The 25,879-nt window shown below is 37.9% G+C and overlaps 1 protein-coding gene and 1 pseudogene across 1 annotated transcript in view; one reads left to right on the plus strand and one right to left on the minus strand.

Moving 5' to 3' along the window:
- Impg1 (interphotoreceptor matrix proteoglycan 1) overlaps nt 1-21,567 on the plus strand; it is a 136,683-nt gene extending 115,116 nt beyond the window's left edge. Inside the window, exons 15-17 of the mRNA XM_047559188.1 lie at nt 13,456-13,651; nt 19,631-19,703; nt 21,490-21,567. Of these exons, the coding sequence (XP_047415144.1) occupies nt 13,456-13,651; nt 19,631-19,703; nt 21,490-21,567 (347 nt within the window). The remainder of the gene's footprint in view (nt 1-13,455; nt 13,652-19,630; nt 19,704-21,489) is intronic.
- LOC124988908 (peptidyl-prolyl cis-trans isomerase NIMA-interacting 4-like) lies at nt 4,757-5,164 on the minus strand (annotated as a pseudogene).
- Nucleotides 21,568-25,879: the final 4,312 nt, after the last annotated feature.

Consider the following 25,879-nt stretch of genomic DNA (forward strand, 5'->3'; position numbering starts at 1 on the left):
ATATAGCAAACCAAGTTACTGAATTTCTCACCCTTTTGCCCTTCCCTTATCACCTTCTTGTGGGAAATAGGAGATCAGAGTCATGCTACACAGAGTGGAGGGTAGGCAAGTTCTCCCACCTATTTCCAGTATTTCTTCAGCCTCCAGATTCACCAGCCCTTCCCACCCTGCCTCCCCCACCTGTACAAAGAATCACCCATGGCACAGTGAGCTATGCCAAAGCAAGCAATGCCAAACCATTTAGATTTATTTAGCTTATTAGTAAGAGAATCATTAGGATAACAGAGCTGATGTAAAGAAGACATGGAAACTATTTTCTATAGCCAGATAACAAAAAGATTGATGAAATAAGGTTGGTAAATATAAAATAGCACTATCATTATATTTTATCAATTTTCTATGCATTAACTTCTAGCTTTATAGAAATGTCTGGACCATAATCAATAGTAAATAGCAAGTCAAAGTTATTGCCTTTGAGGCATCAGCAAACTTTGTCTTGAAGGGCCAGATGGTAAATATTTTAGTCTTTGCAAGCCAAAAGGCAAAATCAAAGCCATTATGTAAGAACTTATATAACCACTTAAAATTTAACCATTTAAAAATGTAAAAACCACCCTTAACTTGCTTGTTGTACAAAGGCAGACAGCAGGTCAGATTGGCCCACAGATGGTCCTGGTTTATTAGGTGGGATTGCTGGTATTCTTTTTTTTTTTTTTTTTTTTTTTTTTTTTTTATTGTAAAGGATTGCTGGTATTCTAACACAACATTTAAGGTCATGTTGCTCCTTATTTTCAAACCGTGGATAATTTTCTGAAGCCATCAACAGTTACCCAACCTCCATGTCCTCTGGCCCTTATCTTTACTGCTACAGGAAAGTAAGCAAGTAAAGTATGTCATTGTGAGTCGGGTCCCTGTTCACTCATACTTCAGTGAACAATTATGGATCATCTTCCATGAGTCAGACATTCTCATAGGCAGCAGGACCCAGAGATGAATCAACTCTGTCTCTACCCTCAAAGAACAAAATGCCTAGGAAGAGATATAGAAGCAAATACAAAAATCTATAATAAAACCTCTTACCACTGTAATCCGGATGCAAATAATCATGTTATAAGGTACAAAGAAGAGATCCATTCCAGGGAGGTGAGGGGTCACACGTCAGCTTTGTAGACAGAGATAATGAGCCCAGCCTTGGTTAAGATGGTGGTGGACCCAGGCAGAGGGGCAAGGAGGGGCTCTCCCAGAAGGAGCAGGAGGAAAAAGACCATTCTGGGAGACTCAAGGTATTTCAGTTATTCCACTGTGATAGTAACTTTAGATACAGAGTTGAGAGCCAAGAGAGGGCAGATGAGAAGGAAGAGAAAGCCAGTCTTAAAGCCAGGTCTTAAAGTCCCTGTCACATCTATTTGCACCCACATCGGTGTCTTCCTTCCTTCCCTTCCTTCCTTCCTTCCTTCCTTCCTTCCTTCCTTCCTTCCTTCCTTTCTCTTCCCTCAATAATGTAGGCTCTTTTAAAGTTAGACTTAAATAAATTATAGAAAAGTGTTCAAAGTAAGAATTAAGCAGTCCTTAGTGTTCTAAAAACATTTACTTTAACATTCATAAAATACCACATTTTTTAAAAACAGTAAAAATGTATACATATGCACAAAAAGTAGCACATGGCTTCATTCATATTTTAAATTGTTAAATGCAAAAAATAAAGCAAAATTAGTAAGATTCCTTAAGGATTTTAAAATATATTTGGAGGTGGGGAGACTGCTAAGGAAATGGGCATTTAGCCTATGAAGTTGGTGTCTAAAGGCCAGAAGAGAGCCAGCGTTGAAAGTATACATTTGGGAGACCTCAGCTAAAGCCAGAGAACAGGTAGAAATGGCCCAAGGTGATATGTAGGATAGCAGGAAAAGAAAGCTGGGAATGGGATCCTGAGAAACCCAAACATTTAACAGGGAAATAGGATTGCCAGTAAAGGGAGTCATGAGAGAAAAGGAGGGAAAACATAAGAGAATGCTGCAGGAGAGAGGAGGCAGAAAAGCCAGCAATCTCAGTGGCTATGAATGAACGAGGGGTAGAGGTCACATAAGAGGACAATAGGGAAGGCAAAGCCAAGCTAGTGGGGTGGCCAGGGCAGAGGCCAGACGCTGGTGAGGTTGGAGGGAGACAGGAGGAAGGTGGCCTCCAAAGTTAGGCTCCCACTTTCCCACAGAGGCTGGAAGACCAGGGCTCTGTCTTCCTTTGTGACTGAATCTCAAAGAGATGGCTCTCAGACCCTGGACGAAGATATCCCTGAGTTGAAAAACTGACAAGAGGCTTTTTTAAAGATTTATGTCTCAAAGGGTCAAACAAAAATTGCAACTACAAGTTTTCTATAGTAAATGCTCTTAGGGAAAGGGAAGTCAGGAGAGTCAGGAAGAAGCCTGTCTAAAGATGAGTGAAGCTGAGAAGTATTTCCTGTCTATGCCCCAATTTCAATTTTATTATATTTGCAGGTTATGCTCAGACAGAGCACTTACTTATTTTCATTTACAGAATATGGAATGAGTTCCAGTCAAGACTTTTCCTTCTTTTTTCCCCTCACTCTCTTTAATGGCAGAATAGAAAAGGAGGTTTGTGGTTTGTGGTAGTAATGCCAGGAGAGGGAAATTAACAGTGTCACCAAAAAAAAAAAAAAAAAAAGGAAAAAGAAAGATAAGGAGGAGGAGAAGGAAGAAGAAGAAAGAAAAAGGGAAAGAGACAGGGTTGGGAGGAGAAGAAAAACAGAATTTAAAGTTCTCCTGAGATTTCTAGGTGAATATCGTCTCACATTCAGATCAGCATCTGAATTCCTGATGCATCCTCTCAGTGAGGGTTACCAGTCCAGTCAGTTAGGCCAAATAACATCTGCAGAGGTGCAGACACAGGAGAGTGTCCGCTATTATTCCTGCATTCAGTTTGCCATTGCCTTTGGAAAACTCCCTGAATAAATGAATCTGTGATATGAAAAGTATAAACCAATGTTAGAACTTTCTGTGATTTATCAACTGAAAACCCGAATAAATCACAGCTTGCTCAGTATTCCGCCAGCATCTCCAGCAACGAGGTTCGTCTTTCATTTAGGCTGCTATGAAAATTCTTCAGAAGCATGTAGGGCTTTTATGCCAGTTAGCTTTGCAGGTTGGAGATTTCAAAAATGCAAAACCACATACAACTTATTCTCTCCTTGAATCCCTAAGAAACCTCCTCAAAAATGGGCAGACCTCAAGGCTGGTAAATGGTAAACATTGAAATTAATTACAGTCTGGCATCCAAGATGCTTTCAATGAAAATGTAGATCAACAAACTCATTTTCTCTGGAAAATGTATTATGCGTCAGACTCTTATTTAGTTGGCAGGTCTGAAAAGGTGGTAGATGTCACTCATCACAATAAAGACAATAAAAACAGTAATAATAGCTACTATTGACACTATTGTAGGCTGGATAAATAAATGCAGACAGTAGGTATAATCCTCCAAAACACACTTTATATAATTAGAGAAACTCTATTTTGAAGAAGTATAGTAATTTATCCTTTACTGGTCACATGACTACCAAGAGGGAGTCTGGAATTCAAAGTCAGGTTTATATGCCTCCTTTGACTCTACCCTACTGCCTCTTTATAAAAGGGAATCCTATAATCCTACTAGGTACACAGCGGCTGTTCAATCTATTTAAAAACCTGACATCACAATTCAGTGTAATCCTTAATGAATTATGTGCACCTCATCAAATGAAATTTTGTATGATACTTTATTATAGTCTTAGAGAGAGATAGAGAAGAAAACAAGTGTTCACTCTCAGGAACCCAAATCCTCAAAGGTATATGTACTACTAGGAGTGTTCCTTCCCAAATGAGGCAGTTGCTGTAATTCTCTGACCTGCCCTACCTCTCCAGCCTCTTTCCCTCTCCATTTACCTCCTATGTCCCTGGCCCTGCCTCCTGGGATTACTTTGGAGCCCTCTGCCTCCTGGAACGTTCATCCCTGGGGATTTCCTGTTTTACTCCTGCTTTCAGTAGGGAGCCCCAACACTGGCTGCACTGCCAAATAGATTCCATGCTCTCCAGTTTCAATCTATGCTCTCTTTCCACACCCCAAACACTCCATGGAGCTTCCCCCTCCAATCCCTTCATGCAGACCCCTCCACACAATTCCTGGCCCCAGCCCAGCTACTGAGCCACCTCCCTTATCCCCCTGCTGTCAGAGTTCTCCCTTACTGGCTGATCCTGAGACACTTAGGCCCCCATCCTAACACCATTCCACCTAGAACTCCTCAGTTTGTCAGATATAGATAAGGGCTGAGAGTGGAGTTAATTCTTAAACACATATACAGAGCAAGATGTATATGGGCATTCACAATCCACTCTTAGAAGAATTACTGAGATCCTACTTTAAACAGTTAGTGGTGGGTGGAAGTTCTTGAGACTGATGAAGAATTAAAATGAAACACAAAGTGTTTTACATTGCTTGCCCTTTAAGCCAGAAAGAGCCCCCATTAATAACTTGCTTAATTCCACAAATGTGTAGTAAGCTCCAATCACTTGCATGGTGCTCTGTTACATTTATCATTGACATTATTTTCACTCTAATCCTACCTTTCAGCAAGAACTCATAAAACATTTTTAACCAATAACGATAAAACAATGAAGCCATGAAACATTAACTTAAATGTAGATCTTTAAATCTTTCTTTTTTATTTTCCAGTTTGCTCTTTTTTTGTTTGTTTGTTTTTCATATGATTTTATTTTCTCCCTTCAAACATAATAATATAATATCCAAATTTTGTCTTAACTGGTGGATCTGTAAACACAGGGTTTATCCATCCCATTTACAGGCAAGGCAAATGCTGCTTCTTGAAATGGTCCAACCATGGACCCTCTGGTCATCCAGCCCAAGTCACCCCCTCGCCTGGCTTTATCTTCACTATATAGTGTGCCCACTTCATTGAATCTCATTCCAGAATTTAACTTCTCCATTGCTTCCATGATTTTGCCATGTTTTCCACATAGAATGTGTCTGACCTTCACTGCATTACCACCACCTTCGGGTCCCTGAGCCTTCTTGTCAGCACTGTCAACCCAGAGTCTGCTCCACCTATCCCCCCTTTTCCACTTTTTCCTTTGGGCAGCATCTTTGAAACTTGCTGTTGAACTCTCAACTGCTCTGGTATCCAGGTTTGCTCTTCTAATAACAACTCCCTCTTGATGAAACGAAATGGGGTCCCTTGTCCCTTGAGAACTACATTAATTCCTTTTGAGGACAGTACCCCCAATGACCAACCTACCTTCTATTTAGTTCACCTCTTTTTCTTTTTTTAAGTTTTTTGTTCTAATTAGTTGTACGTGACAGTAGAATGCATTTATACCTATGACTGAACTGCATCAACCATTATGGAGGTCTCCTGTGCCCCATGTACAGTCAACCACTCTTTTTGTCTTTATCCCAATAGAATACTCAGAACTTATATATATATATATATATATTTTTTTTTTTTTTTCAGGTTGATATTTGAGTTGGAGGGATATTAGTAATCAGTTTATGAGATCCAAAGAGCTAACCCACATTCCCCAGGCCACAGGCAACTCTGGGAACCAGGCCTTTCCCCCAGAGTGCTTTTCTGAAACTTTAGCATCGTAACAACCCATTCCAATGTCCTCAGAATTGGGGGAAATAAACCCAAAGGATTTGTGTGGAAGGTGGGGTCCACCTGTTACAGCTCAGATGGCTCCTCAAAATAGAAGCATGTTCAAATTGCTAAGCACTAAGCCCCAAGTACTATGTAAAAGTGATTTGCATGCATTGAAAAGGAAATAGACCACCAGGGCTACATTAAGACTTCCACAGCTAAATTAGGACTACCTAGGTTCTAAGACTTTTTCCCTTCATGAATATCACTAAAGAAAGAATATTAATATTAATGAATCAGGAATATTTAAAATCATATCTTAAAACTGCATGAATATAAAGCTGACTATAATCCAGACTGAATTCTTTTCTCCTCCTCTCCTCCTCCTCCTCTTCCCCCTCCGCCTCCTTCTCCTCCTCCACCTCTTCCTCCTACTATTCATTTTAAAGAAAATATTTTCCTGGATCGCTAAGTCTGGTGGGCATTAAGGCTGTCGTCTTGCGGATTGCTACTGATTGTGATCTGTGAGTTTGCACTGATGCCTCTGGCAAAGAATGACCGCCCTGCTTCCTTCCCACCAACAAAACCAGCACCACAAAGCCTTGGTTCTGAGTGGGGAGAAAGGAGGCCAAGCTGAAGCAGATGCCCCCTACTGTTAATAGGAGCTCGACTCCACCGAAATCTGGCCACTCTGTTCGCGGGGGATCCTCCTGCCTATGGACTCCAGAGCTGCTCTAGTTCTGCCTTTTTGAACTTAGGAAAGATGATCCATGAGTTTCCACCACATTCCCCCTCACCCGGCAGACTCGATCTGCCGCTGTAATCACGAAGCGATAATGGCTCTATCAGCGGTCCCCTGGAGCTGCTCCTGCCACTGCGCGAATTCCTTCCAGACCTCGCTTCCCTCCACCAATGCGCACGCACAGTGGTTTTTAAGGAGACGGAAATCAGTTCGGGCACTTAAATGTCATTCCTTAATTTCATTCCTTAAATCCAGCCCTATTTCTTTTGCAATTGGGCGCCATCTAACGGACACTACATTTCATTGCACTGGGGAAAAAACGTCCACAAGAGACGCCAAAAGCCCTCAGTTCTGGCTGATCCAGGTGAAGCCTGAGCTGAAATCTTGCCCTTGGAAGGGATTCAAAAAAAAAAAAAAAGGAGAAGCTTCGATTTCAGTCCAAAAAGTGAGTGAGATTTCGACAGCGCAACAGAAGATGATGAAATTATAAAAGTTAGGGAGAAAAGCGGTGAATATGCAACCACTCGAATATGGGGCAAGGGCGGGGCAATCTCGCAGCCCAGGAGCGGCAACTGAGTTGCTGAAACCGGGACTGAGACTCCCAGAGGCCTGGCAGACAGGGAGAGCCTATTTTCAACTCTGGCAAGCATGAGTGCACTTACAACCAGAAATAGGAGCTTTGAAAAAGACAGTCTTAAAGCGCCAGGGACCTATGATATCCCTGCATTTATAAAGTCCTTGATTACAAGGGCCATAATCTTTTTAACTTTAAAATGCCTCAAAGTGTTCTCTGCAAGCAGGGAACATCCATTTAAGTACTTTTTCATCACCTGATGGACAGTTGAGGGACATTTTCCTCAGTCAGCCAGTTGGGAATGCTTTTCAGAACCTTTGAAATACATACAAAAGAAGTTATATAAGCAAATCCAGGGGAGAAACTTGTACATAAAATGTACTTACACCAGAAATCTTGGAATGATGCAAGTATTTCCAAGTCCTAGATAGAAGTTCACTTATTTCAAGCCCTGTTCATTGCTGCCATGTTTAAATCACTGTCACATTTGGAACCACTGTAGCGTCAAACTGCACTTACTCTAAGAAACATTCTCCCTCCTGAAAGAGTGGTTGCAAACAGTGGCCTTGAGAGTTTGGCTCCTTGAGAGAGCCTTTATTCAAAGGAAAGTATGTGTGAAAATTTGATATGTCTACTGTTGAGAACGGAGATGCAGATGTAGAGGGGGCCTCCCACTCACCCTCCCTCCTCCAGGAAACCCCGTATTTGAAAACCACTAGAATGATGTAAAAAGTCAAATATTATACACAAAAATTTTAATCCTGGGTCATATTTACTAGCTCAAATAGGTTTCAATTTTCTCACTTATGAAACTGGTGTCTGAAATATCTATAAATATTTGGAAAACTGTTACAAATATTAACAAAGACACCTGTTTAAAGTGTCTACTACAGTGATACATAATGACTCTTGATCAATGTAACCTTTTTTCTTATATAAATAATTGCTACTTCTCCTGGGTAGCTTGAAATTCAGGGTCATGACCCCTGGAGACCCTTCAGGGACAAGTCCTGAAGGAATGACATGAATGCTCTGATTACAGTCAGAATCCATGTGGGATGCTAAGTGTAGGCTAGAACCTCTGGGTACTGAGATGGACCTGGACCTTCCCATCAGCTGCTAACTAGCAGCTATTGACACACACAACTCACCAAGGCCAAGTACCTTGGACCTCTGCTATGGAGAGATTGTCATGTTTGCTCTGTAGAAGAGCTATCCACATTGGTTAAGGACAGAAAATCAAGTAATTTTACCATCAAGCAATTACAGTAAGCCCAGAGGATACACCAAACCATACAAGGTGTCTGTTGAGCATGGTACAGCCTCATGGAAAAACTCCTCTACAGTGCCAACATAAAAAAAAGTAATAATAATCTATTAGGTAAAGAGGATTTAAGCAAATCCAGGAAACTGAAGCAATAATAGACCAATCAGTCTATAAATCAATCATGAGGGTTTTACTTTATCACCTATACACATAATTTGATTATGACTTGAAAATATTTTTCTAAAAAATGAATCTAATGTTTTCCTTCTTAATCTATTGTTGCTCTCAAGTCTCCTTGTCCTCCCTTTTTCCAAGTTATAAGACCATCTTTGGACAGAGAATTTTTGGTTGTTGCTACAGAATGTATAGATGATGATGATGATAATGATGATGATGAACCAAATCAAAAGCAACTAATTTGTTTTGTACAAATGTCCAGAGATATGTTAAGGAAGAGACAAACAGATACATGGTATATCCATAAATAATCCTATTATTTAAAGGAAAAATGTTTTGGGGATATGACAAAGAAAGAAAACAACAACATAGGGAATCTTCGCATAGGAAAATTCTACTAGTTCAACTAAACTTTCATTCATTATAGAGCCAATCTTTCCTCTTCTAGCTCATCTATGGCTCTTCCTCCTCAGAATCAGCCCAATTGTCAATCTTTGCCTCAAACACAAGGTTGCATGTGTCACTTGAAAGATGATGTGTAACTAAACAGGCCAAGGGAGTTTTGTTTTGTTTCCTTTTAGATAGTACAAGTAGAAGCCATGTGAGTTGCTTCTGGTTTGAGTCTAATTAACTGTAGCTGCCTTCATTTGCCATATTGGCAAGTGGTCCAACAGCTCTCCTACAGGGCTCTTTCCTTCCTGAAATCTCAGAGTCAGAGGACTTGAACACAAACAGTCATGACCTTAGCAACATTCAGTTTCCCTGAATATCAGTTTCCTCATCTGCAAAGCGAGCAAATTAGTCTAAAACGTCTCAAAAATGACTTCTGACTCTAAAATGCCACCTATCTGAAATGTAAATTTTTATATATGGATAAAATAAAAATCTAAAGCATTTAGCCACTATGAAATTCTTAGTGCTGAAAGTTACAAAAGTCCAAGTTGATATTTGTTGAATGAATGAGTGTTGCTTTAGTATCCAGGAATGCATACATAGCAAACAAACCTAAGATTAGCGATTTAAAGTCTCCTTCTCTATTAACTGGTCCTGAATAAATAACATGAGAAAATCAAGTAATTTGCAAAGTGATTGCCTTCATTCTTCAAATATTCCTGATACTGAGCCCCCAGATTTGGACAAATTCATTGCTCCAACATTGCCTCACTGTGTACTGTGTAATTTTAGGGATGCATAGAGTATGCCTGACCAGGCTAAAGGAAATTATTGTAAAATAGAAACACTTATTTTCACAGGGAAACTCTTTGGGTTATCAGACCTTTGCTATTTCTCTTCAGCAGGGAAGAATTCATGCATTCAGTTGGCTTTCCAAATTAAATATATTTCTCTAGTGCAGCAAGGAAGAGAAATGGAGTCTCTGACTATTCCCTCCTGGCCTCTGTTTTCAAGAATATGGCTCCGAGCGTAAGGTTGCTAACAGTTGTTATATGCTAATTCAGGCCCTGGACATGAAATCACCTGGGTGTCAGTGTAAATCTAAGTAATTTCCTAACCAGTGACAAGGATTCCTTAACATGGCTGGTTCTAGGAACGACTAGGCAGGGAAAGCCTGATCACATTATCCAGGTGTGGCTCTCCATAGGGACTTGGAAGCTGCAGAGAAACATCACATAAAGACTTTTAGGAGACTACCTTGCTGGAAGACTCAAAAATATGTTTTCAAGAAGCTGCTCTTGCCCAAATTCTGGGCTGGTCACAAAACCTCTTGCTTTAGGGTCTTCTGCCATAAGGAGATGCTCCATGGGAAAAGTGAGCAGAAGGATTCATTTGAACCCTTGCCCCCACCTGCCCTTACAGTTTGTGTGGTCTGTAAATTTGGCTAAATAGCTGACTACATTCTCTGCTTGAAGACTCACAATAGACATGAGCTTATAAATGACCCTAAGAGGTTTAAAAGTAAAAAGAGAAAGGATGGTGTTGGAGGCTAAAAGAGAGCAAGAGAAAGAAAACCCATTATACTTATGTCATATAATATGTTTTTCTCATCTTACTGTTTGTTTGATTGATTGATTGATTTTGAGATGGTATCTGATTCCAGAACTCTTGGTCTCAGGTGATCCTCCAGAGCACCTGGGACCACCGATATATCCCAATGCACCTTTATCTTTATCTCTGACTGGCACATAATAATTGTACATATTTATGGAATATGATATTTCAATACATGTGTACATTGTGTAATGACCAAATGAGGGTAATTAGCACATCCATTACCTTAAACATTTGTCATTTCTTTGTGATGAGAACATTCAAAATCCACTTTTCTAGTTATTTCAAAATATATGATGCATTATTGCTAATCATAGTTAAACCTATGCAATAGGATGCGTAGAACTTACTCCTGTCTAACTGTAACTTTGTGCCCATGGGCCCATCCCTTCCCATCACCTTCTCCACTTACCCTCTCCAGCTTTTGGTAACCCCCATTCTACTCTCAGCATCAACCATATCTACTATTTTAGATTCTACATAGGAGTAAGATCACACGATATTTGTCTTTCTGCACCTAGTTTATTTCACTTAACATAATGTCTTCCAGGCTCATTCACATTATTGCAAGTGATGGAATTTCATCATTTTTATGACTGAATAGTATATTGTTGTATATGTACATACCACAGTTTCTTTATTCATTCATTGATGGGCATTTATATTAAGGCCATTTATATTGGCTATTGTGAATAGTGCTGCAATGAACATGAGAGTGCAGATGTCTCTAATATACAGGTTTCATTTCCTCTGGATATATAACCATGGGATTGCTGGATCATCTGGTAGGTCTATTTTTACTTTTTTGAGGAAGCTTCATACTGTTTTCCATAATGGCTGTACTAATTTACATTCTCACCAACAGTCAGTCACACAGCATTTTTTAAAACTTATTTAGCCATCAAACCTCCTTTTAGTATAAAACTTATCAAATCCTGCTGAATTAGAGTTCCACAAATGTTCCCACTTGGGAAATATTGGACCAGATGATTTCTCAAGTCATCCTAATTCTAAAAATTCTAAGTTCTATTTATAAATCTTCTAAAGCACAATTCTGATCTTACTATTCCTTACTTAAGATCCTCTGTGGCTCCCACTTGCCTGTGCAATCCAGATTCCTGGGGGACATTACAGTAGCAGTGGGGAAGTGGGGAAAAGTCCAGATTCCTTAGTGTGCCCTTCAGGAACTGGTCATAACATACAGTTCCCAATCTTAGTTCCCTTCCTTCTCATTCAAAGGAGTTTCTGCTCCTTCCTAGCTGGGTTTCCCCTGCTCTCTCTTCATATGTCTGTTCTTTTCTCATTTCTTTTCTTCTGCTCATACTTTTGTCTTCCATGGGAATAACTTTACTTGCCTTTACACACACAAACACAACCCACTCTGAAGAGGACAGAGAAAGGGGAGATAGAGAAGAATGCTACTGGTCAAATTATAGTGTCATATTGTGTGCTTATAACAACAAATCCCACCATTGTGTACAACTATAATGCATCAACAATTTTAAAAAATGGGAAAAACCCCAAATGCAACCCACTTTATTGATTTATTGTCATGGTTTGGATATGAGGTGTCCCTCAAAAGCTTCTGCATTAATTCAGGAATGTGGAATGACTGGATTGTGAGAACTGAAACCTAATCAGTCCCTTCTAGTTTGAATGAACTGACTGGGTGGTAACAGTAGGTAGGTGGGGCACAATTGGAGGAGATGGGTCACTGAGGTTTGTACCCTAGAAGGGTGCATCTTCCCTGTGGCTCCTTTCTCTCTCTCTCTCTCTCTCTCTCTCTCTCTCTCTCTCTCTCTCTCTCTCTCTCTCTCTCTCTCTCCCTCTCTCTCTCTCTCTCTCTCTCTCTCTCTCTCTCTCTCTCTCTCTCCCTCTCTCTCTCTCTCTCTCTCTCCCCCCCTTCCCTCCCTCCTTCCCTCCCTCCCTCCTAAACCCACCCGAGCAGCTTTCCTCCACTGGCCTTTCCCCAATGATGTGCTACCTCATCTTGGACCCAGAGCAATCAAGTCAGCTCTCTATGGACTGAGACCCCTGAAACTATGAGTAAAAATAAGTTTTCCTATTCTAAGTTATTCTAGTTGGGTATTTTGGTCACAGCAATACAAAAACTAAAACATTTATTGTACTGGGGATTGAACCCAAGGCCTCCCACACACGAGGCAAGCACTGAGTCACATCCTCGGCCCTTTTTATTTTTATTTTGACATAGTTTTCTGAGAAATTCTCCAGGTTGGCCTTGAACTTGCCATCATCCTGCCTTAGCCTCCCTAGTAGCTGGGATTATGGGCGTGTGCCACCATGACTAGCTTGTGATCCACTTTAAATTCTTAGTCTGAAGTAATCCCCTCCAGGTTGATCTCTTCTCTAAATTTATCTTCATATTTACAACTCATACTACACTAGGCATTCAGCCCCTTATATAGAATCAACTGTATGTATCACTTGCCTCCCCTAGATTTTTGAAAGAATGGTTTTGTACTCTGATGCCTGTTCCTTATTTCCTTGAACATAATGATGTTTATTAAAGAATAATCTGAATACAAAAGGCTGTTGTGATTAAACAGAAAATCCTTCCAGGGAAGAAAAGGCAATGATTTAATGACCTGTGCTGGTTCTGCCACCAGCAGGTAGGGACTCTGGTCATTTCCTTCTCCTCTGAGAGTTCAATGTCTATAGCTCCATGAAAATAAGGGAGGGCTTACAGGAGCCACAGGTCTTCCAAGCTAAATATTCTGAAATACTTTAGATTTATAATCTGCCTTCCAGTGGAATCTGTCTTAATAAGGCTTCCAGATGATTCTGATGCACTCTAAAAGGCCTGTACATAATTATAGTTGGAGCTAAATATATTATCATCTGTGTCTATAAGTTCATTTTTTTCAAAGCACAAAGTATGGTTCTCTTTTCACCCAGTCTGTTATCAATACTATATGACCCACTCCAAAATAAGACATGGTAAATATATTTGTTTTCTTGCCTTTAACTGCTGCCAGCTCCATGCTTAGACACCATACATTCATCAAATTCCGCTCCATCTCTTACAGCTGATCAAACAGATCCCTGCAAATTCCTGGCCTGTGATGAATTTTCCCAGTGCATAAAGAATGAGTGGACAGAGGAAGCAGAGTGTCGCTGCAGACCAGGGTATGAGAGTCACGGGGACCTGGACAACCTGGACCCAGGCCTCTGTGCTCCTGGAGAGGAATGCAAGGCCCTTCAGGGAAAGGGAGCTCCGTGCAGGTAGGTCGAGCACACAAAAGTCACAGACCTACTACCTATACTTCCGAAAAGCCTAACAGAATAAATTCATATGATCGTATGAGGGTCTCAAATTTCAGTGAGCATCAGAATCACCCAGAGGAAACCTTGTGGAAATATCCTTTGCTGGGCCCTGCTCTGCTGTTTCTGATTCAGTAGGTCTCAGTAGGCCTCAGGTGAGGGTGATGCAGCTGTCTAGGGATCACTTTGAGAGCCCTACTCTAGGCTTTTTGGAAGTATTTCCATAAATCCAACAGGAAAGGAAAAAAAAACCTGTGTCAACTTTCAGATAAAATACTTGATTAACTGCCTTACTTGGTGGAAGTTTCTGTAAAACTTGGGTTTTTCCCCTGTTTGAAAGCATAATAGCGTTCATCATAAGAAAGCTGGAAAATATAAAAAATTATGAGAAAGATGATAAATGGCCTGTGTAATTTATCACATTGACTGCTATTATCTTTTGGTGTACATATTGACATAGAATTGGTTTATATAGAATTTTCTAAAGCAAAATGGAATCAGACTGGCTTCCTGTTTTGTAGTCAGTATTTTTTTTAACCTAAAACATTTCCTCCTTCCATTACTTTCTGTAGCACATTTTTAATTACAGTAGTCCATTCTCTAAAAGTGTTAAGATATGTTTAATTACTTCTTAATTCCCAGAAATTACTAGAGAAGCCCCTTGGAAGGGGCAAAAGGAGGTGAGATATAATGGGCTTAGCTTTCTATGCACAAACCAAACTTCAGGGTATAGGTGGACTTGGGAGCAAGCAGGGAACATGAAGGTGTCTGGTGCTTCTCAAGCCTGGTGACACCCAGACAAGGCTGCAGCACAGACTGTGCTCTAGAGGGCTGGGGCAGGAGCCTATCCCTGGGCCACTTCTGAGAATGCTGCCAGCCCTTCCCATCAACACCTGAGCATCTCCTCAGTGATGGTCACCTGGACCCACATCACTATCAGGTCACCTGAGGTTTTTTCTGCTTTATTTTCACTTGCTTGTTCTAGAGGCCATAGTCCTAATTTTCCACAATATGAAGTCATAGCCATTCACTTCCAAAACTCAAAACTATAGCAATTTAGTCTTTTCCTTGATAAAAAAAAAAAAAAATTCTGTTCCTCTTAATTATTAACATTTTAAAAACGAGTACCCAATAGTGCTTGGTTAAGAAGCAATGTCCTGAAGTCAGACTGTGATTAAAATCAAGTGACCTTAGACAAATTGCTTCTCTAAAGCACAGTTTCCTCATTGGATAATGAGACAACCCCACCTGCTGGGCTGCTGCAAGAGGTTTATGAAATGATCTTTGTATCGTACTTTTACCAAGAACATAAAGCACAGAGCATTCATTCAGGGAAGTAAAGATGATGATGATGATGATGATGATTCTGTGAATTTTCTCCAAGTTAATTACAGTTAAAACTCCAATGGGATTCCTTATGCAATTTGACATTCTGGTTCCAAATTTCCTCTAAACATGAAAATGTACCAGGAAAAATCTTGAGTACAGAGATGGATAGTTTCTCTGTAAGACAGTGAAACACATAAAATAATATTTAGACATAATAGACATGGATATAGCAGATAAATAGAACAAAGAGAACAACCATATAGACCCTTATACATAGAGAATTTATTTTAACAAGCATTTCAAAGCAATAGGGAAAGTATGGACTGCTCAATAATGGTTCAAGTATGATTTGTTCTTCCATTTATAAAATTGTACCTTATCACAGAAAATCAATTCCACATCAAAGATCCAAATTCAAGATCAAAACTAGGAAAATATTTTTTTTAAATATTCTATCATCTTAGTGAACTGAGACAGACATCATTACCCTATGTACACATATGATTATATGAATGGTGTGAATCTACATAGTGAACAACCATAGAAATGAAAAGTTGTACCCCCTTTGTGTACAATGAACTGAAATGCAGTCTGAAAAAAAAAAATCTATCACATTGAACTAAAAAAGACCACCCTAATTAAGATATTAATCCCAGAAAACTTAAGAATAGGACTTCTATAGGGGAAAGGTGTTATAAATAAAAGTATCAGATAAACTATGAGCTCAAAGAAAAATATATACAACCTACATTTTAGACAAGGTAAACATCCATAATAATAAGTGATACTACACAACAATAAAAGACAAACATCCAAATGTTAGAATGAGCAAAGAAGAGGAACAATTTATAAAAGAACTCAAAATGATCGATGAAATATAGAAGATGCTCAGTCTCACTATAATCAGAGAAATCTAAAAACAATAAAGATATCATTTATTAGAAAGTTGATAATATTTAGCGTGGTTAACACAGGGGTGGGGAGTACTGGTTCTATCAAGCATTGCTAGTAGATGTGTAAATTGAAAAAGCCTTTTTAAAAAGAATTTCCAGTAGCCTCTATAAAACTTTAAACCTGACTTAATTATTCTACTTTTAGATAATTATTCCTAAAAGTATAGTTGCACCTGTGCACTAAGATATGTATACATAAATGTTCATGATAATATTCCTTTGAATTATGAAATAATAATACTGTCCATCAGTAAGGAAGAAGTGGTCTGGAGTGTCACTTAGTGGTAAAGTCTGTGCAAGGTGCTGGGTTTAATCCCTAGCACCACAAAAAAAAAAAAGAAAGAAAGAAAGAAAGAAAATGGAGGGAGATGGTTAACCTAGAGTGTAGTGTATTACTCACTATTAAAAACTACAGCTAAATGTAAGGACATACATCTACTGGAAAAATCCAAGATGTATCATTATGTTAGGAAGCAAATTTCAGCAGAATAGATCCTATATAGGTAATAAATTAATGCAAAACTATACACTCTTAAGCATATTAGGTTCAATCATATGGCATTGCCATTTTGTCAGTCACAAATCTTCAAATACCAGCAATTTTATATGATTCAATCTATATGTTAAGAAACACACAGCAAAAAGTGTGGAGTGATAAATTCTTTCCAGTTAACAATGGAGAGGAGTGGCATTGGAGTCTGGCTTCCTTAATAATGAGAACATGTTCATATACTGCTTATGTAATTAAAAAAAGAAAGGAGTGCCAATGAATGAGGCCCCAACAAGGTAAGGAGGAGAGGCTTGTCTCACATGAACAGTGATACATTCGGTTTTTATTTTAACTAGTCCTATTCGTGTTTTCAGATGGACTTACAAGTTTTCAGTTTTAAACATTCCTCTTTCTTGGGCAAGATAGATCACCTTAGTTCTATGTTGCCATAAGTAAGATCAATGAAGCCAGGTATAAGGTGATCCAGATATAACAGCTCTCACCCAGGTTGGCGATGTTCTGCTTCTTCCACTTGTGCTGGTCTCTGGAGGATAATATGGATTTAAGCTATTCGAATATACAAGAATATTGATGCTCCTTAGATTAACTTACCAAGCATTTTTGAGCACCATGTGCCAGTCACCATGCTAAACATAGGCAATAGATAGGAAGGAAGGGAGGGAAGGGAAGAAAGATGCTTCATTTATCTTCAGGGAAAAGAAAAATCCCCACGTGACCCTAATCCTGCCCTTTTCCACTCCCTGATTAAATATGCTTTTCCAAATGTGAAATGTTTAGCCTGATATCCCCAGCACAAGGACAGGCCTCTGTTGCCCCCATGAGCCTCTTCAGTGAAGAGAAACCAGCACTCTTGGTGCTCTGAGGGTCCCTCCTGAATCCCTGAGGTTTGCTCTCCTCCCATCTGTTATTTCAATTCCTCACAAGATACCATCACTTACGTGACTAAAACTTTATTTATAAGAAGATCAGTTGACAAATTAAGACCACATCAGTCACGGATTAGACAAGAATTAAAACTAGACGCTTTAAAATTAGACTCATGTTCAAACTCTGCCCCTAACTAGGTAGGACATTGAGCCACATTTCCCCCCACTAAGCTTCAAATTTTTCTTCTATGTAATTAGGCTAATAGGAATTAATTCATGAGCTTAGGTAAGGAATACATCAGATGCCCCTCAGTATAAACTGCTCCACTACTAGAACTGTCAGATCTGGTCCTACCAACAAAGGGCTACCCTGTAAGGAGAAACCATGATTCCCTACCTGGCTCTTAAAAGAAAATCCTTTAGAACTCTAAGTGTTGTAACTGTGAAAACAGCATTCTCTGAAGAACTGTAAACTTGGCTTCATTTCTGTTATTCTCCCTGAAAGTGAGGAGATAGGAAAATGAAATCGAGGGCAAGTGCCTTGCCAAGAAGACTAGTCCACTGATTGACACAAAGATCTGTTCCAGTTAGTTATTTGTCATTCTACTGCAGAGTTATTCTCATTCCTTACATTTTCACCTTTTATTCTTCCTTTACTCTTTTCCTCCCATTCAATATTTATGACCATATTCTGCACATATTTTTTTCATTTCCCTCAATTTCAAATGTTCTATATATAGATTCTGTTATGCTGGGAACTTTCTTGACAAAATTCTCCAAAAATAAACAAGACTTATATTGTGAAAGTTTCCTTTTTTGGTTTAACGAGTTTGACTCTTATTAATCACAATTATCATTACATATACACAGAACATGTAGATTTGGATCTAACAGTAAATTATAACTTCCTCTTCAGATCTAAAAAATCTCACTTTTGTCCTTTAACTTAATAGGCCTATCCTATTCTATGACATTATTTATAATAATGAAATGTTTCCAAATATAAGAGCCAGCATAAGTAAATGATAGTAAAATGTGATAATTATGTGGAGGTTTTAATAACATGAAATCACTTGTTATAACTACAGCAAGGTCACATGCTGGACTTACATGCTGGACCTCACGTGGTGGTGGAGGAAGGAGTTCGTTTGTTATTAACTTCCTTTTCAGCCCTTTCTCCACTGGGTAGTGAAAAAGTTGGAGGAAAGGGAGGAGAAGGTTGGAGTTAAACATAGTTCAATCTTGTATATAAAACTTCATCTGATTAATAATTTGAGTAATCATTTTAGGCACTTTAGTTTCCTTGGAATATACTGTGAAGTATAGCTCCTGGTCTCAAGAGGTCCTTTGAAGAGCTTCTAGTCCCATTTACCCCTCATTTGAAGTGTCTTGTTTCTGATCCCAGATATCTGCCAGTTTCCTGGTATTCTTAGAGCTTCTGTATCTCCCAACCAGGGCGAATAGGAACTAAATATACTTCCTTCCATGATGGGAGGGGGAACAAGGAATTTGTTACTCAATCTCCTTAAACTACCTCTCCTCCCCACTGCCTTCTTTCCATTTAGAACTGGCACAGGGCTGGGGAGATAGCTCAGTCAGTAGAGTGCTTGCCTTGCAAGCACAAGGCCCTGGGTTTGATCCCCAGCACCCAAAAAAAAAAAAAAAAAAAAAAAAAATAGAATTGGCACAAAATAGGATTTCCCCTCCTTTTCTCTGAAATTTTAATGAACCAAAATGGTGAGAGAAATAAAACAACTTACTGATAAGGGAAGATAAATAGGAAGGAATCCCCCAAATATTTTGCCTATTTTACAACATAAAGAGGAAAAACATAAAATGCAAAAAAGTATATACACTATCAACAGAAATTATATAACATATTTATGTCTGTAAAAAGATATTAAATTTAAAAATAAAGCTGACACTACTAATTTATAAAACAATTTTTAATTTTATGAACAAAAAATGAGTTGTTTTTCAGCAACCACAATTCAGAATTTGTCTTGAGAAATAACTCCACTATTTTTAAGATGAATTTATTGTCTCTTTCCCAGGAGTTTCCTTCAGTCCTTCTGAGACCACTGCCTAATAAAGAGTAAAGCAAAACTGGGGGAAGGGGAACATACAGAACTCATACTTCCGCCAACCTTAATGGAAGAAATCTGTGAAATATGCTATTTCCACTTGTCATAATTTTAGAACTGAACAGTAGAAAGCGGTAGTTGGTATTGATGTTGATAAAAGCCCAGGAAACAGGATATGTTTTTGCTTTCTTTTGCAGGTTGCCAGATCACTCTAAAAATCAAGCATATGAAACTAGTGTTAAAAAGTTCCAACATCAGCAAAATGAAAAGGTAAAACCATGCTTTCTTTTACATCTTGGTTTTAATCAATGTACTTCAATTTGAAGGGAATTTAAAACATTTCTATACCTGACTCTTGTTTTAAAAATAGGGATAAGTAATGCACTTTCCTTTGCTAGGCTTTTTAATTTAGTATTTTAAGGGGTAAAATGATATTTCCTGGTGCATAAAGTATGGAAAAAACTGAAATGTGTACATAAATAACAATCCAAATATTTTATAACGGTCCCAACTTTTTCTTGTAAAAACATACATGTGGGTAATCAAATGTGTTTCAAGAAAACTGAAATTTTCACAATAATAATTAATATTCCTGGCACTGAATAATTTCATATAGACCATTTAAAATTTTCTTTTGATCCTCAAATAATAATCAGCTAAAGCCAAAGTATGTAGCAAATATGTAAAAGGAACGTTTGTGAACAATGAGCAACTTCCAGAATTACTCGGATGTTTTTTCTAATGTCCTGGGTGTATCTTTATAAATACTCATCCAATTGACTTATTTTACTAATTTTATTTTATAAAATAAAATAAGTTGTCTACAACCAGTTTATATACAGCCTACATAAAGCTTTAGAGTCTTTTAAGTAATTTGGGGAAATTAACATTGGAGGTTAAAAAAAAAAACAAAAAACTCTGCCAATTTGATCAGTGAAAATAAATAACATTGGATATTTTTCACCTAAAATTACCTATTTTCAAAAATTATACTGAGTCTTCGATGGCTGATGATAATCAGCCAAGCTTCATGTTACATGAGATCTATAGTACTAAATGAAAAGTCTCAAAACTTGCACCTGAAAGTTACCAGTCAACATACAATGAAGAGGACTGAGACAGTCATACCAAATGTGATAATTTTATGTATGCAAGTGTACAATGGAAATCATGTGTGCCATTTTAATTTCCTAGAACCAAGAAAATTGGAAAAACAAAAAGTTTAAGTGAGGGCCATATAAAATCATGATCAAACACAAGGATCTGATATTGACAAAATATTGAAGATGAAGCACATATTAAATCTGCACATACCAAATAGTTAAGTGCCATATATCAAATAAAGAAAGTTGTCAGGGAGTAAGAGGAAGTGATTTTTCACATCAAGAAGTAAACTTAAAGAACTAACTCCGTCAGGATCAGGAAGTATAGCTCAATGGTAAGTAGTGTTCTTGTCTAATATGTGTGAATCCCTAGGTTTGAGCCCCCAAAAGAACTGCCTCTTACTTCAGACAATGACAAACATTAAGTATCGGAGTTGGGGTTGTGGCTCAGTGGTAGAGTGCTTGCCTAGCATGTGTGAGGCACTGGGTTCAATTCTCAGCACCACATATAAATAAATGAATAAAATAAAGATCTATCAACATCTAAAAATATTTAAAAAAAAACATTATCAATGCAAATTATCTGGGGCTACACGGATTGCAGTGTTGAGACAGATTCAAAGGATACGACTGCATCCCATGAGGAAGAGTGCTGTAATTAGATAAGTGATATCACTGTAGGGAACACGGTGAATTTCATGTACAGATAATTTGCCATCCCTGCTCCAACAGATGGATCATCCAAAGATCTAAATAGGATTAAGAAAAGATGGGATGCATTCCTAGCAGGTTATAAAGTTGAGAACATTTGGAGGGCATCTCCAATCTTTCAGAGAAGATATTCTAAATGGCAAGCACATCCTCTCATCCACCCATGGAGGTAATATTAGAATGAACATTTGATTTGACCTTGGGTGGCTTTCCATAAGTTCTTAAAACTATTTCTCTTCCAGGGAACCAAGAAAAGAAATTCTGAATTACTGGCTGTAGGATTTGAAGAATTTAACGATCAAGATTGGGAAGAAACTTAAAAACTGGAAATGTACAAATTATCATTTAAGCTATCTCAAGAAAAATTGACTTGCTTTCTCAAGTAAAACTGTGTCCACTCTGTCAATATTCTGAAAACAAACAGAGGCAGGTAGATTCACTGGTCATTGGAATTGAGATATAGAGTCAACAAGAAGCAGCAGCACACACTATGTTTCAAGTACAGAAGTCATGTACTTGATGACTAGCAAATCCTGAAAGACACTTTTTATTAAAACCCAAAACACAATCATTGAAACATATTTTACTATTCTTGGATGATAGGGTAATAGTAAACCAGGTTTACTTCTAGCTACCCTTAAAATATTACTCAAAGATCATTTGCAACTTCTTATTCTGGGGATTGAACATTTTATCAAGAAGCAAGCACTTTATATGTTAGAATGTACATTTAAAACATGAATATTTGTGCAAGGAGATACAGGTCTAGCTGCATTAATGTATGCAGAATGTAACTGATGAGTGTATCCATGCTGCACACATCTCATACACACTTTGGTGTTCAATGTTTAGACACTAGTGTTATATATGCAATTGCTGCTTACACAATAGATTGTTTTGTTCCCAATAATTTATAAATTGTTCTTTTGAAGAAAGAGAAATTGAGGTTCAGAAATATCTATCATGGGAAAATCTTGTTACTACACAGAGTGATTTTAAAGAAGACACTATATTGAGGGGGAGAGGTGAGGTTGTTTTACCTGACCTAATTCCTGTTCTCCATCAGATGAATATATATATATCCCTACGCTAATTTTGGTGTGGGTTTACATAGCTTGGCATCAATGTAATCTGGTTCAGTTTCAATGTGCCACTCCTCTACATCTTTTAAATATCCCATTATCAAATAGATCTGTTGCAATTCTTAATTTCAAAAAGATGTGACAAGTACTATATTCATAGATTTATAATAAAATGATCTGTTTTACTAGCTATTCCCTCCTGGATTTGCTTTGTGGATCTGATAAATTATTTTAAGGAAGATATTTTAATGCTGCCAAAAGACAGCAAAATAGTAAACACTGATAGCAACATATAATAGTAAGCTACCAAAATAAAGACAAACTGTTTCCTAATCATGGAGACAATCTTGTGGGAAGTGGTATCCTCCCATTCAGAAGAGATACAATCTCTTGAAAAGTCCCTCCTAGAGCAGGCAAATACACACCTTTGATCCTCATTCCCATCCTCAATCCTCCCCAAAAGTGAAGATCTATATCAACTTGCAAAGAGAATATACTTTTTAATGGAGAAATAAAATTAGGTAAATACTCCATATTCCATGAGGGAAGGGGGTGCCCTTTTATGGTAAATGCCTTTTACTCTTTGAATCACCCATCTTATGGATAGATCGTTACCAAGCAGCCAAAGAATAGTTAGTAAAGTAAAATGTCAGTCTCCCTCCACTCTCATAAGACCCACCAGGACCATGGTAGGTTCCAGATGAAAAGACAAGGAGTAGGCTGTATAGACCAGCTGTAGTCAAAGCCCTAAGGAGAAGAGAGTCTTCTTTGGGTCTCAAGTTTTTACAACCTGTGTCTTCTCACAGAATATGAAGGCCTAAGGAAAGGCTGTCAAGATTTGGTTTGCTTCCAGTTTGGTCAAACGGGAGCAGTGACTCATATAAAATACTGCCTACTTCCTGGATGGAGTTTAGAGCCAAAGTTCAAAAGTTTCAATCCCCTTGAGTCCCAAGTCTCTTCCTATTGCTACCTGACAATAGCACTTTTGGCCCTGGTGACTGAATGAGCTTCAGGATTCCAAACTTTTCCAACTTCTCCCACTTGAGACATGACATGTCCACTAAGTGCAACATTTACCACTGTTTATGACACCCCATTAAAAAAAAAAGATTCAAGAAGTTGTACATAGAAAGCATTTATTTGTATTTCTAGTACATCAGTATTTTAGGAAAGTGTTAAGACACCCATTTTCAGAAAAATGAGAAAAATCAAGTAACAGTTGCAAACAGACAAATTTTCAGAAGTGAAATGTGGCCAGTTAGTAAGCCTATTCATGATTTGAAAATGGGATTCTGCATTGGTACAAATTAGGATTAAAAATTCTCCTTTTGAATATGCATTAAATTTTCCTGATTATCCCCTGAAAAACTTCGGAAAAAACCAAACTTACTTCATTTACTAGGTTGGTGATGGGGGAAAAGTACACCATTTAAACTGAAGTTAATGTATTCAAAGATGTGGTTCTGACACATTAAGACTCTATATCTCAAAATATCTGCCCTTTACCCTTCCAAGATCATGTACAGAACGCTAACTTCCTGTTGGCCACCTTCCGTGTGGTAGTGCCATTCCTATGTGCTAAGAATTTGGACACCAGGTGTATCCTGATCCAGGTTTAACAACGATAGGTTTTACTCTTAAGTTACACACAATTCATGCTAAAATTTAGCAAGACATAGGAATGCTTTTTGCTTAAAATGTACAGTGTGCAGTACCACCCAACCTTTCCCTCTCTTCTACCACTCTCTTTCCCTATTGTTACAATGCCCCCTGCCGCGTGACTTGTCCTCATTCTTATTTTTAGATACACTCTGCCCTCCCCTCCCCTCTTGTTAGTGTATTTTCTGGGAGAAGTTAAATCTCTCAATACTTGTTAACCACTGGTAATGATAAACAGGGAAAGATACTCAGTCACCCCTTCTGAGGATGCAGAAAGACAGGAACAACCTTTGTAAGTCCCCAAGAACTGTTTTAAAAAATGTTTGCTTGTTTTGATTCTTTTTGCTACACATGATTGGAACAAAGGCATTTATATCTTTTATCTTTTTCAATGTCTAGAACTAAATTACTTGACCTCCCTGAATTTCTATTACCTATTCCATATAAGGCAGTAGGTCTATCACTAACATTGTATTAATTAACTGATTTATTCAATAAGCATTCTGCTGATACAAGTACTCTTAAGCTACTTCAGGTAAAAAAACCAAAGACCTACATATTTGGATCCCCTGAGAAGCATAGTAATAACCTATGAGTGAAAATATCTTTTGAAAATATTCAATTAGGGACTGGGGAATGTAGCTTAGTGGTGAGTGGCTTCCTAGCATGTGCATGGTCCTGGGTTCAGTCCCCAGTAACTAACACACACACACACACACACACACACACACACACACACACAATAAAGCTCTACAAATAATAAACATTCATTATTAATCTTTCCTGCAGGTTTTTATTATTTACACTTCCACAAATACTACCTATTTTCTCCTTAAAATGATCTTTTCTCGGTTGCTTATAAAACAGAATGCTTCAGTAGGTCACTGGAAAGAATGACCTATAAAAGTCATTACAGAAGCCAAATGAGAGTAACAATAGAATGTCTTTCGTGTGGGCTTGTGTCCCTATGTTTCTTTACTTCTTCATATAATCCTCTGAGAAAGTGCTATCTCCCAACTTTGTAACTAAGAAAACTCTGTTCTCTTAATATAGGTGGATTGTAAACACTTCCTGCAAGGACTCATATCTCATGTCTTTCAACTGTGCTGGTGAATTTAGGAATTACATTATAATTGAATTGAATGTGAAAACATTTTGTTTTCTCTTTTAATATTTTATTTATGCCTACCTTTGCAAAGCATACACTATTGAAATAATTAGTATTGACGAGCACAAAGAACTAATGAGACAGCATTAAGAGAAGATTATTTATATACAGTATACTGGTTTAAACTTTTAATTTTAAATTTCAATTAAAATGACTGATTAAAATGAGTTAACTTTTGATTCCTAAAGTTTTCACATGGCATTTATGAGTTTGATTGTGAGTTTAATAAAGCAGCTGTATCAACATCTTTTAGAACAGCACTTCTTCTATTTCCCAAAGGCTGACAGGGTCCTAGTTTCTCCAGCAAAAGGTCTTCACTATATATACACACCTGTTGTATGTAGGTTACTCTACCTAAGTCTATCTAAATCAGGGCAGTTCTGATAGGCACATTAACTCAGGAGGCTATTTTAAATAGGTAAATTCTAGGACAGCTGGGTGACATACTTGGAAACAAAATGGCTTAAAATTAACTCTTATTAACTCTGAGTCAAGAATACTTGTAACAATGCTTTTGGGGGATATATTTCTTTTGAATTCTTCAAAACATTAAGATCTCTCATGATAATTTTGACCTTTTTGATTAATTTTCCATCTAGTACCTATATATATATATCTAAGAGATACATAAAACTTACTTCTGAAAACCATACTGAAGAGACAAGTCATCAATAATCAATTTGGTTACTCAATTTTTTTCAAGGACTTTTCTCATTAGTAAAA

Source organism: Sciurus carolinensis, chromosome 7 (genome assembly GCF_902686445.1).
Source record: "Sciurus carolinensis chromosome 7, mSciCar1.2, whole genome shotgun sequence".
In the NCBI taxonomy this organism is placed as follows: Eukaryota; Metazoa; Chordata; class Mammalia; order Rodentia; family Sciuridae; genus Sciurus; species Sciurus carolinensis.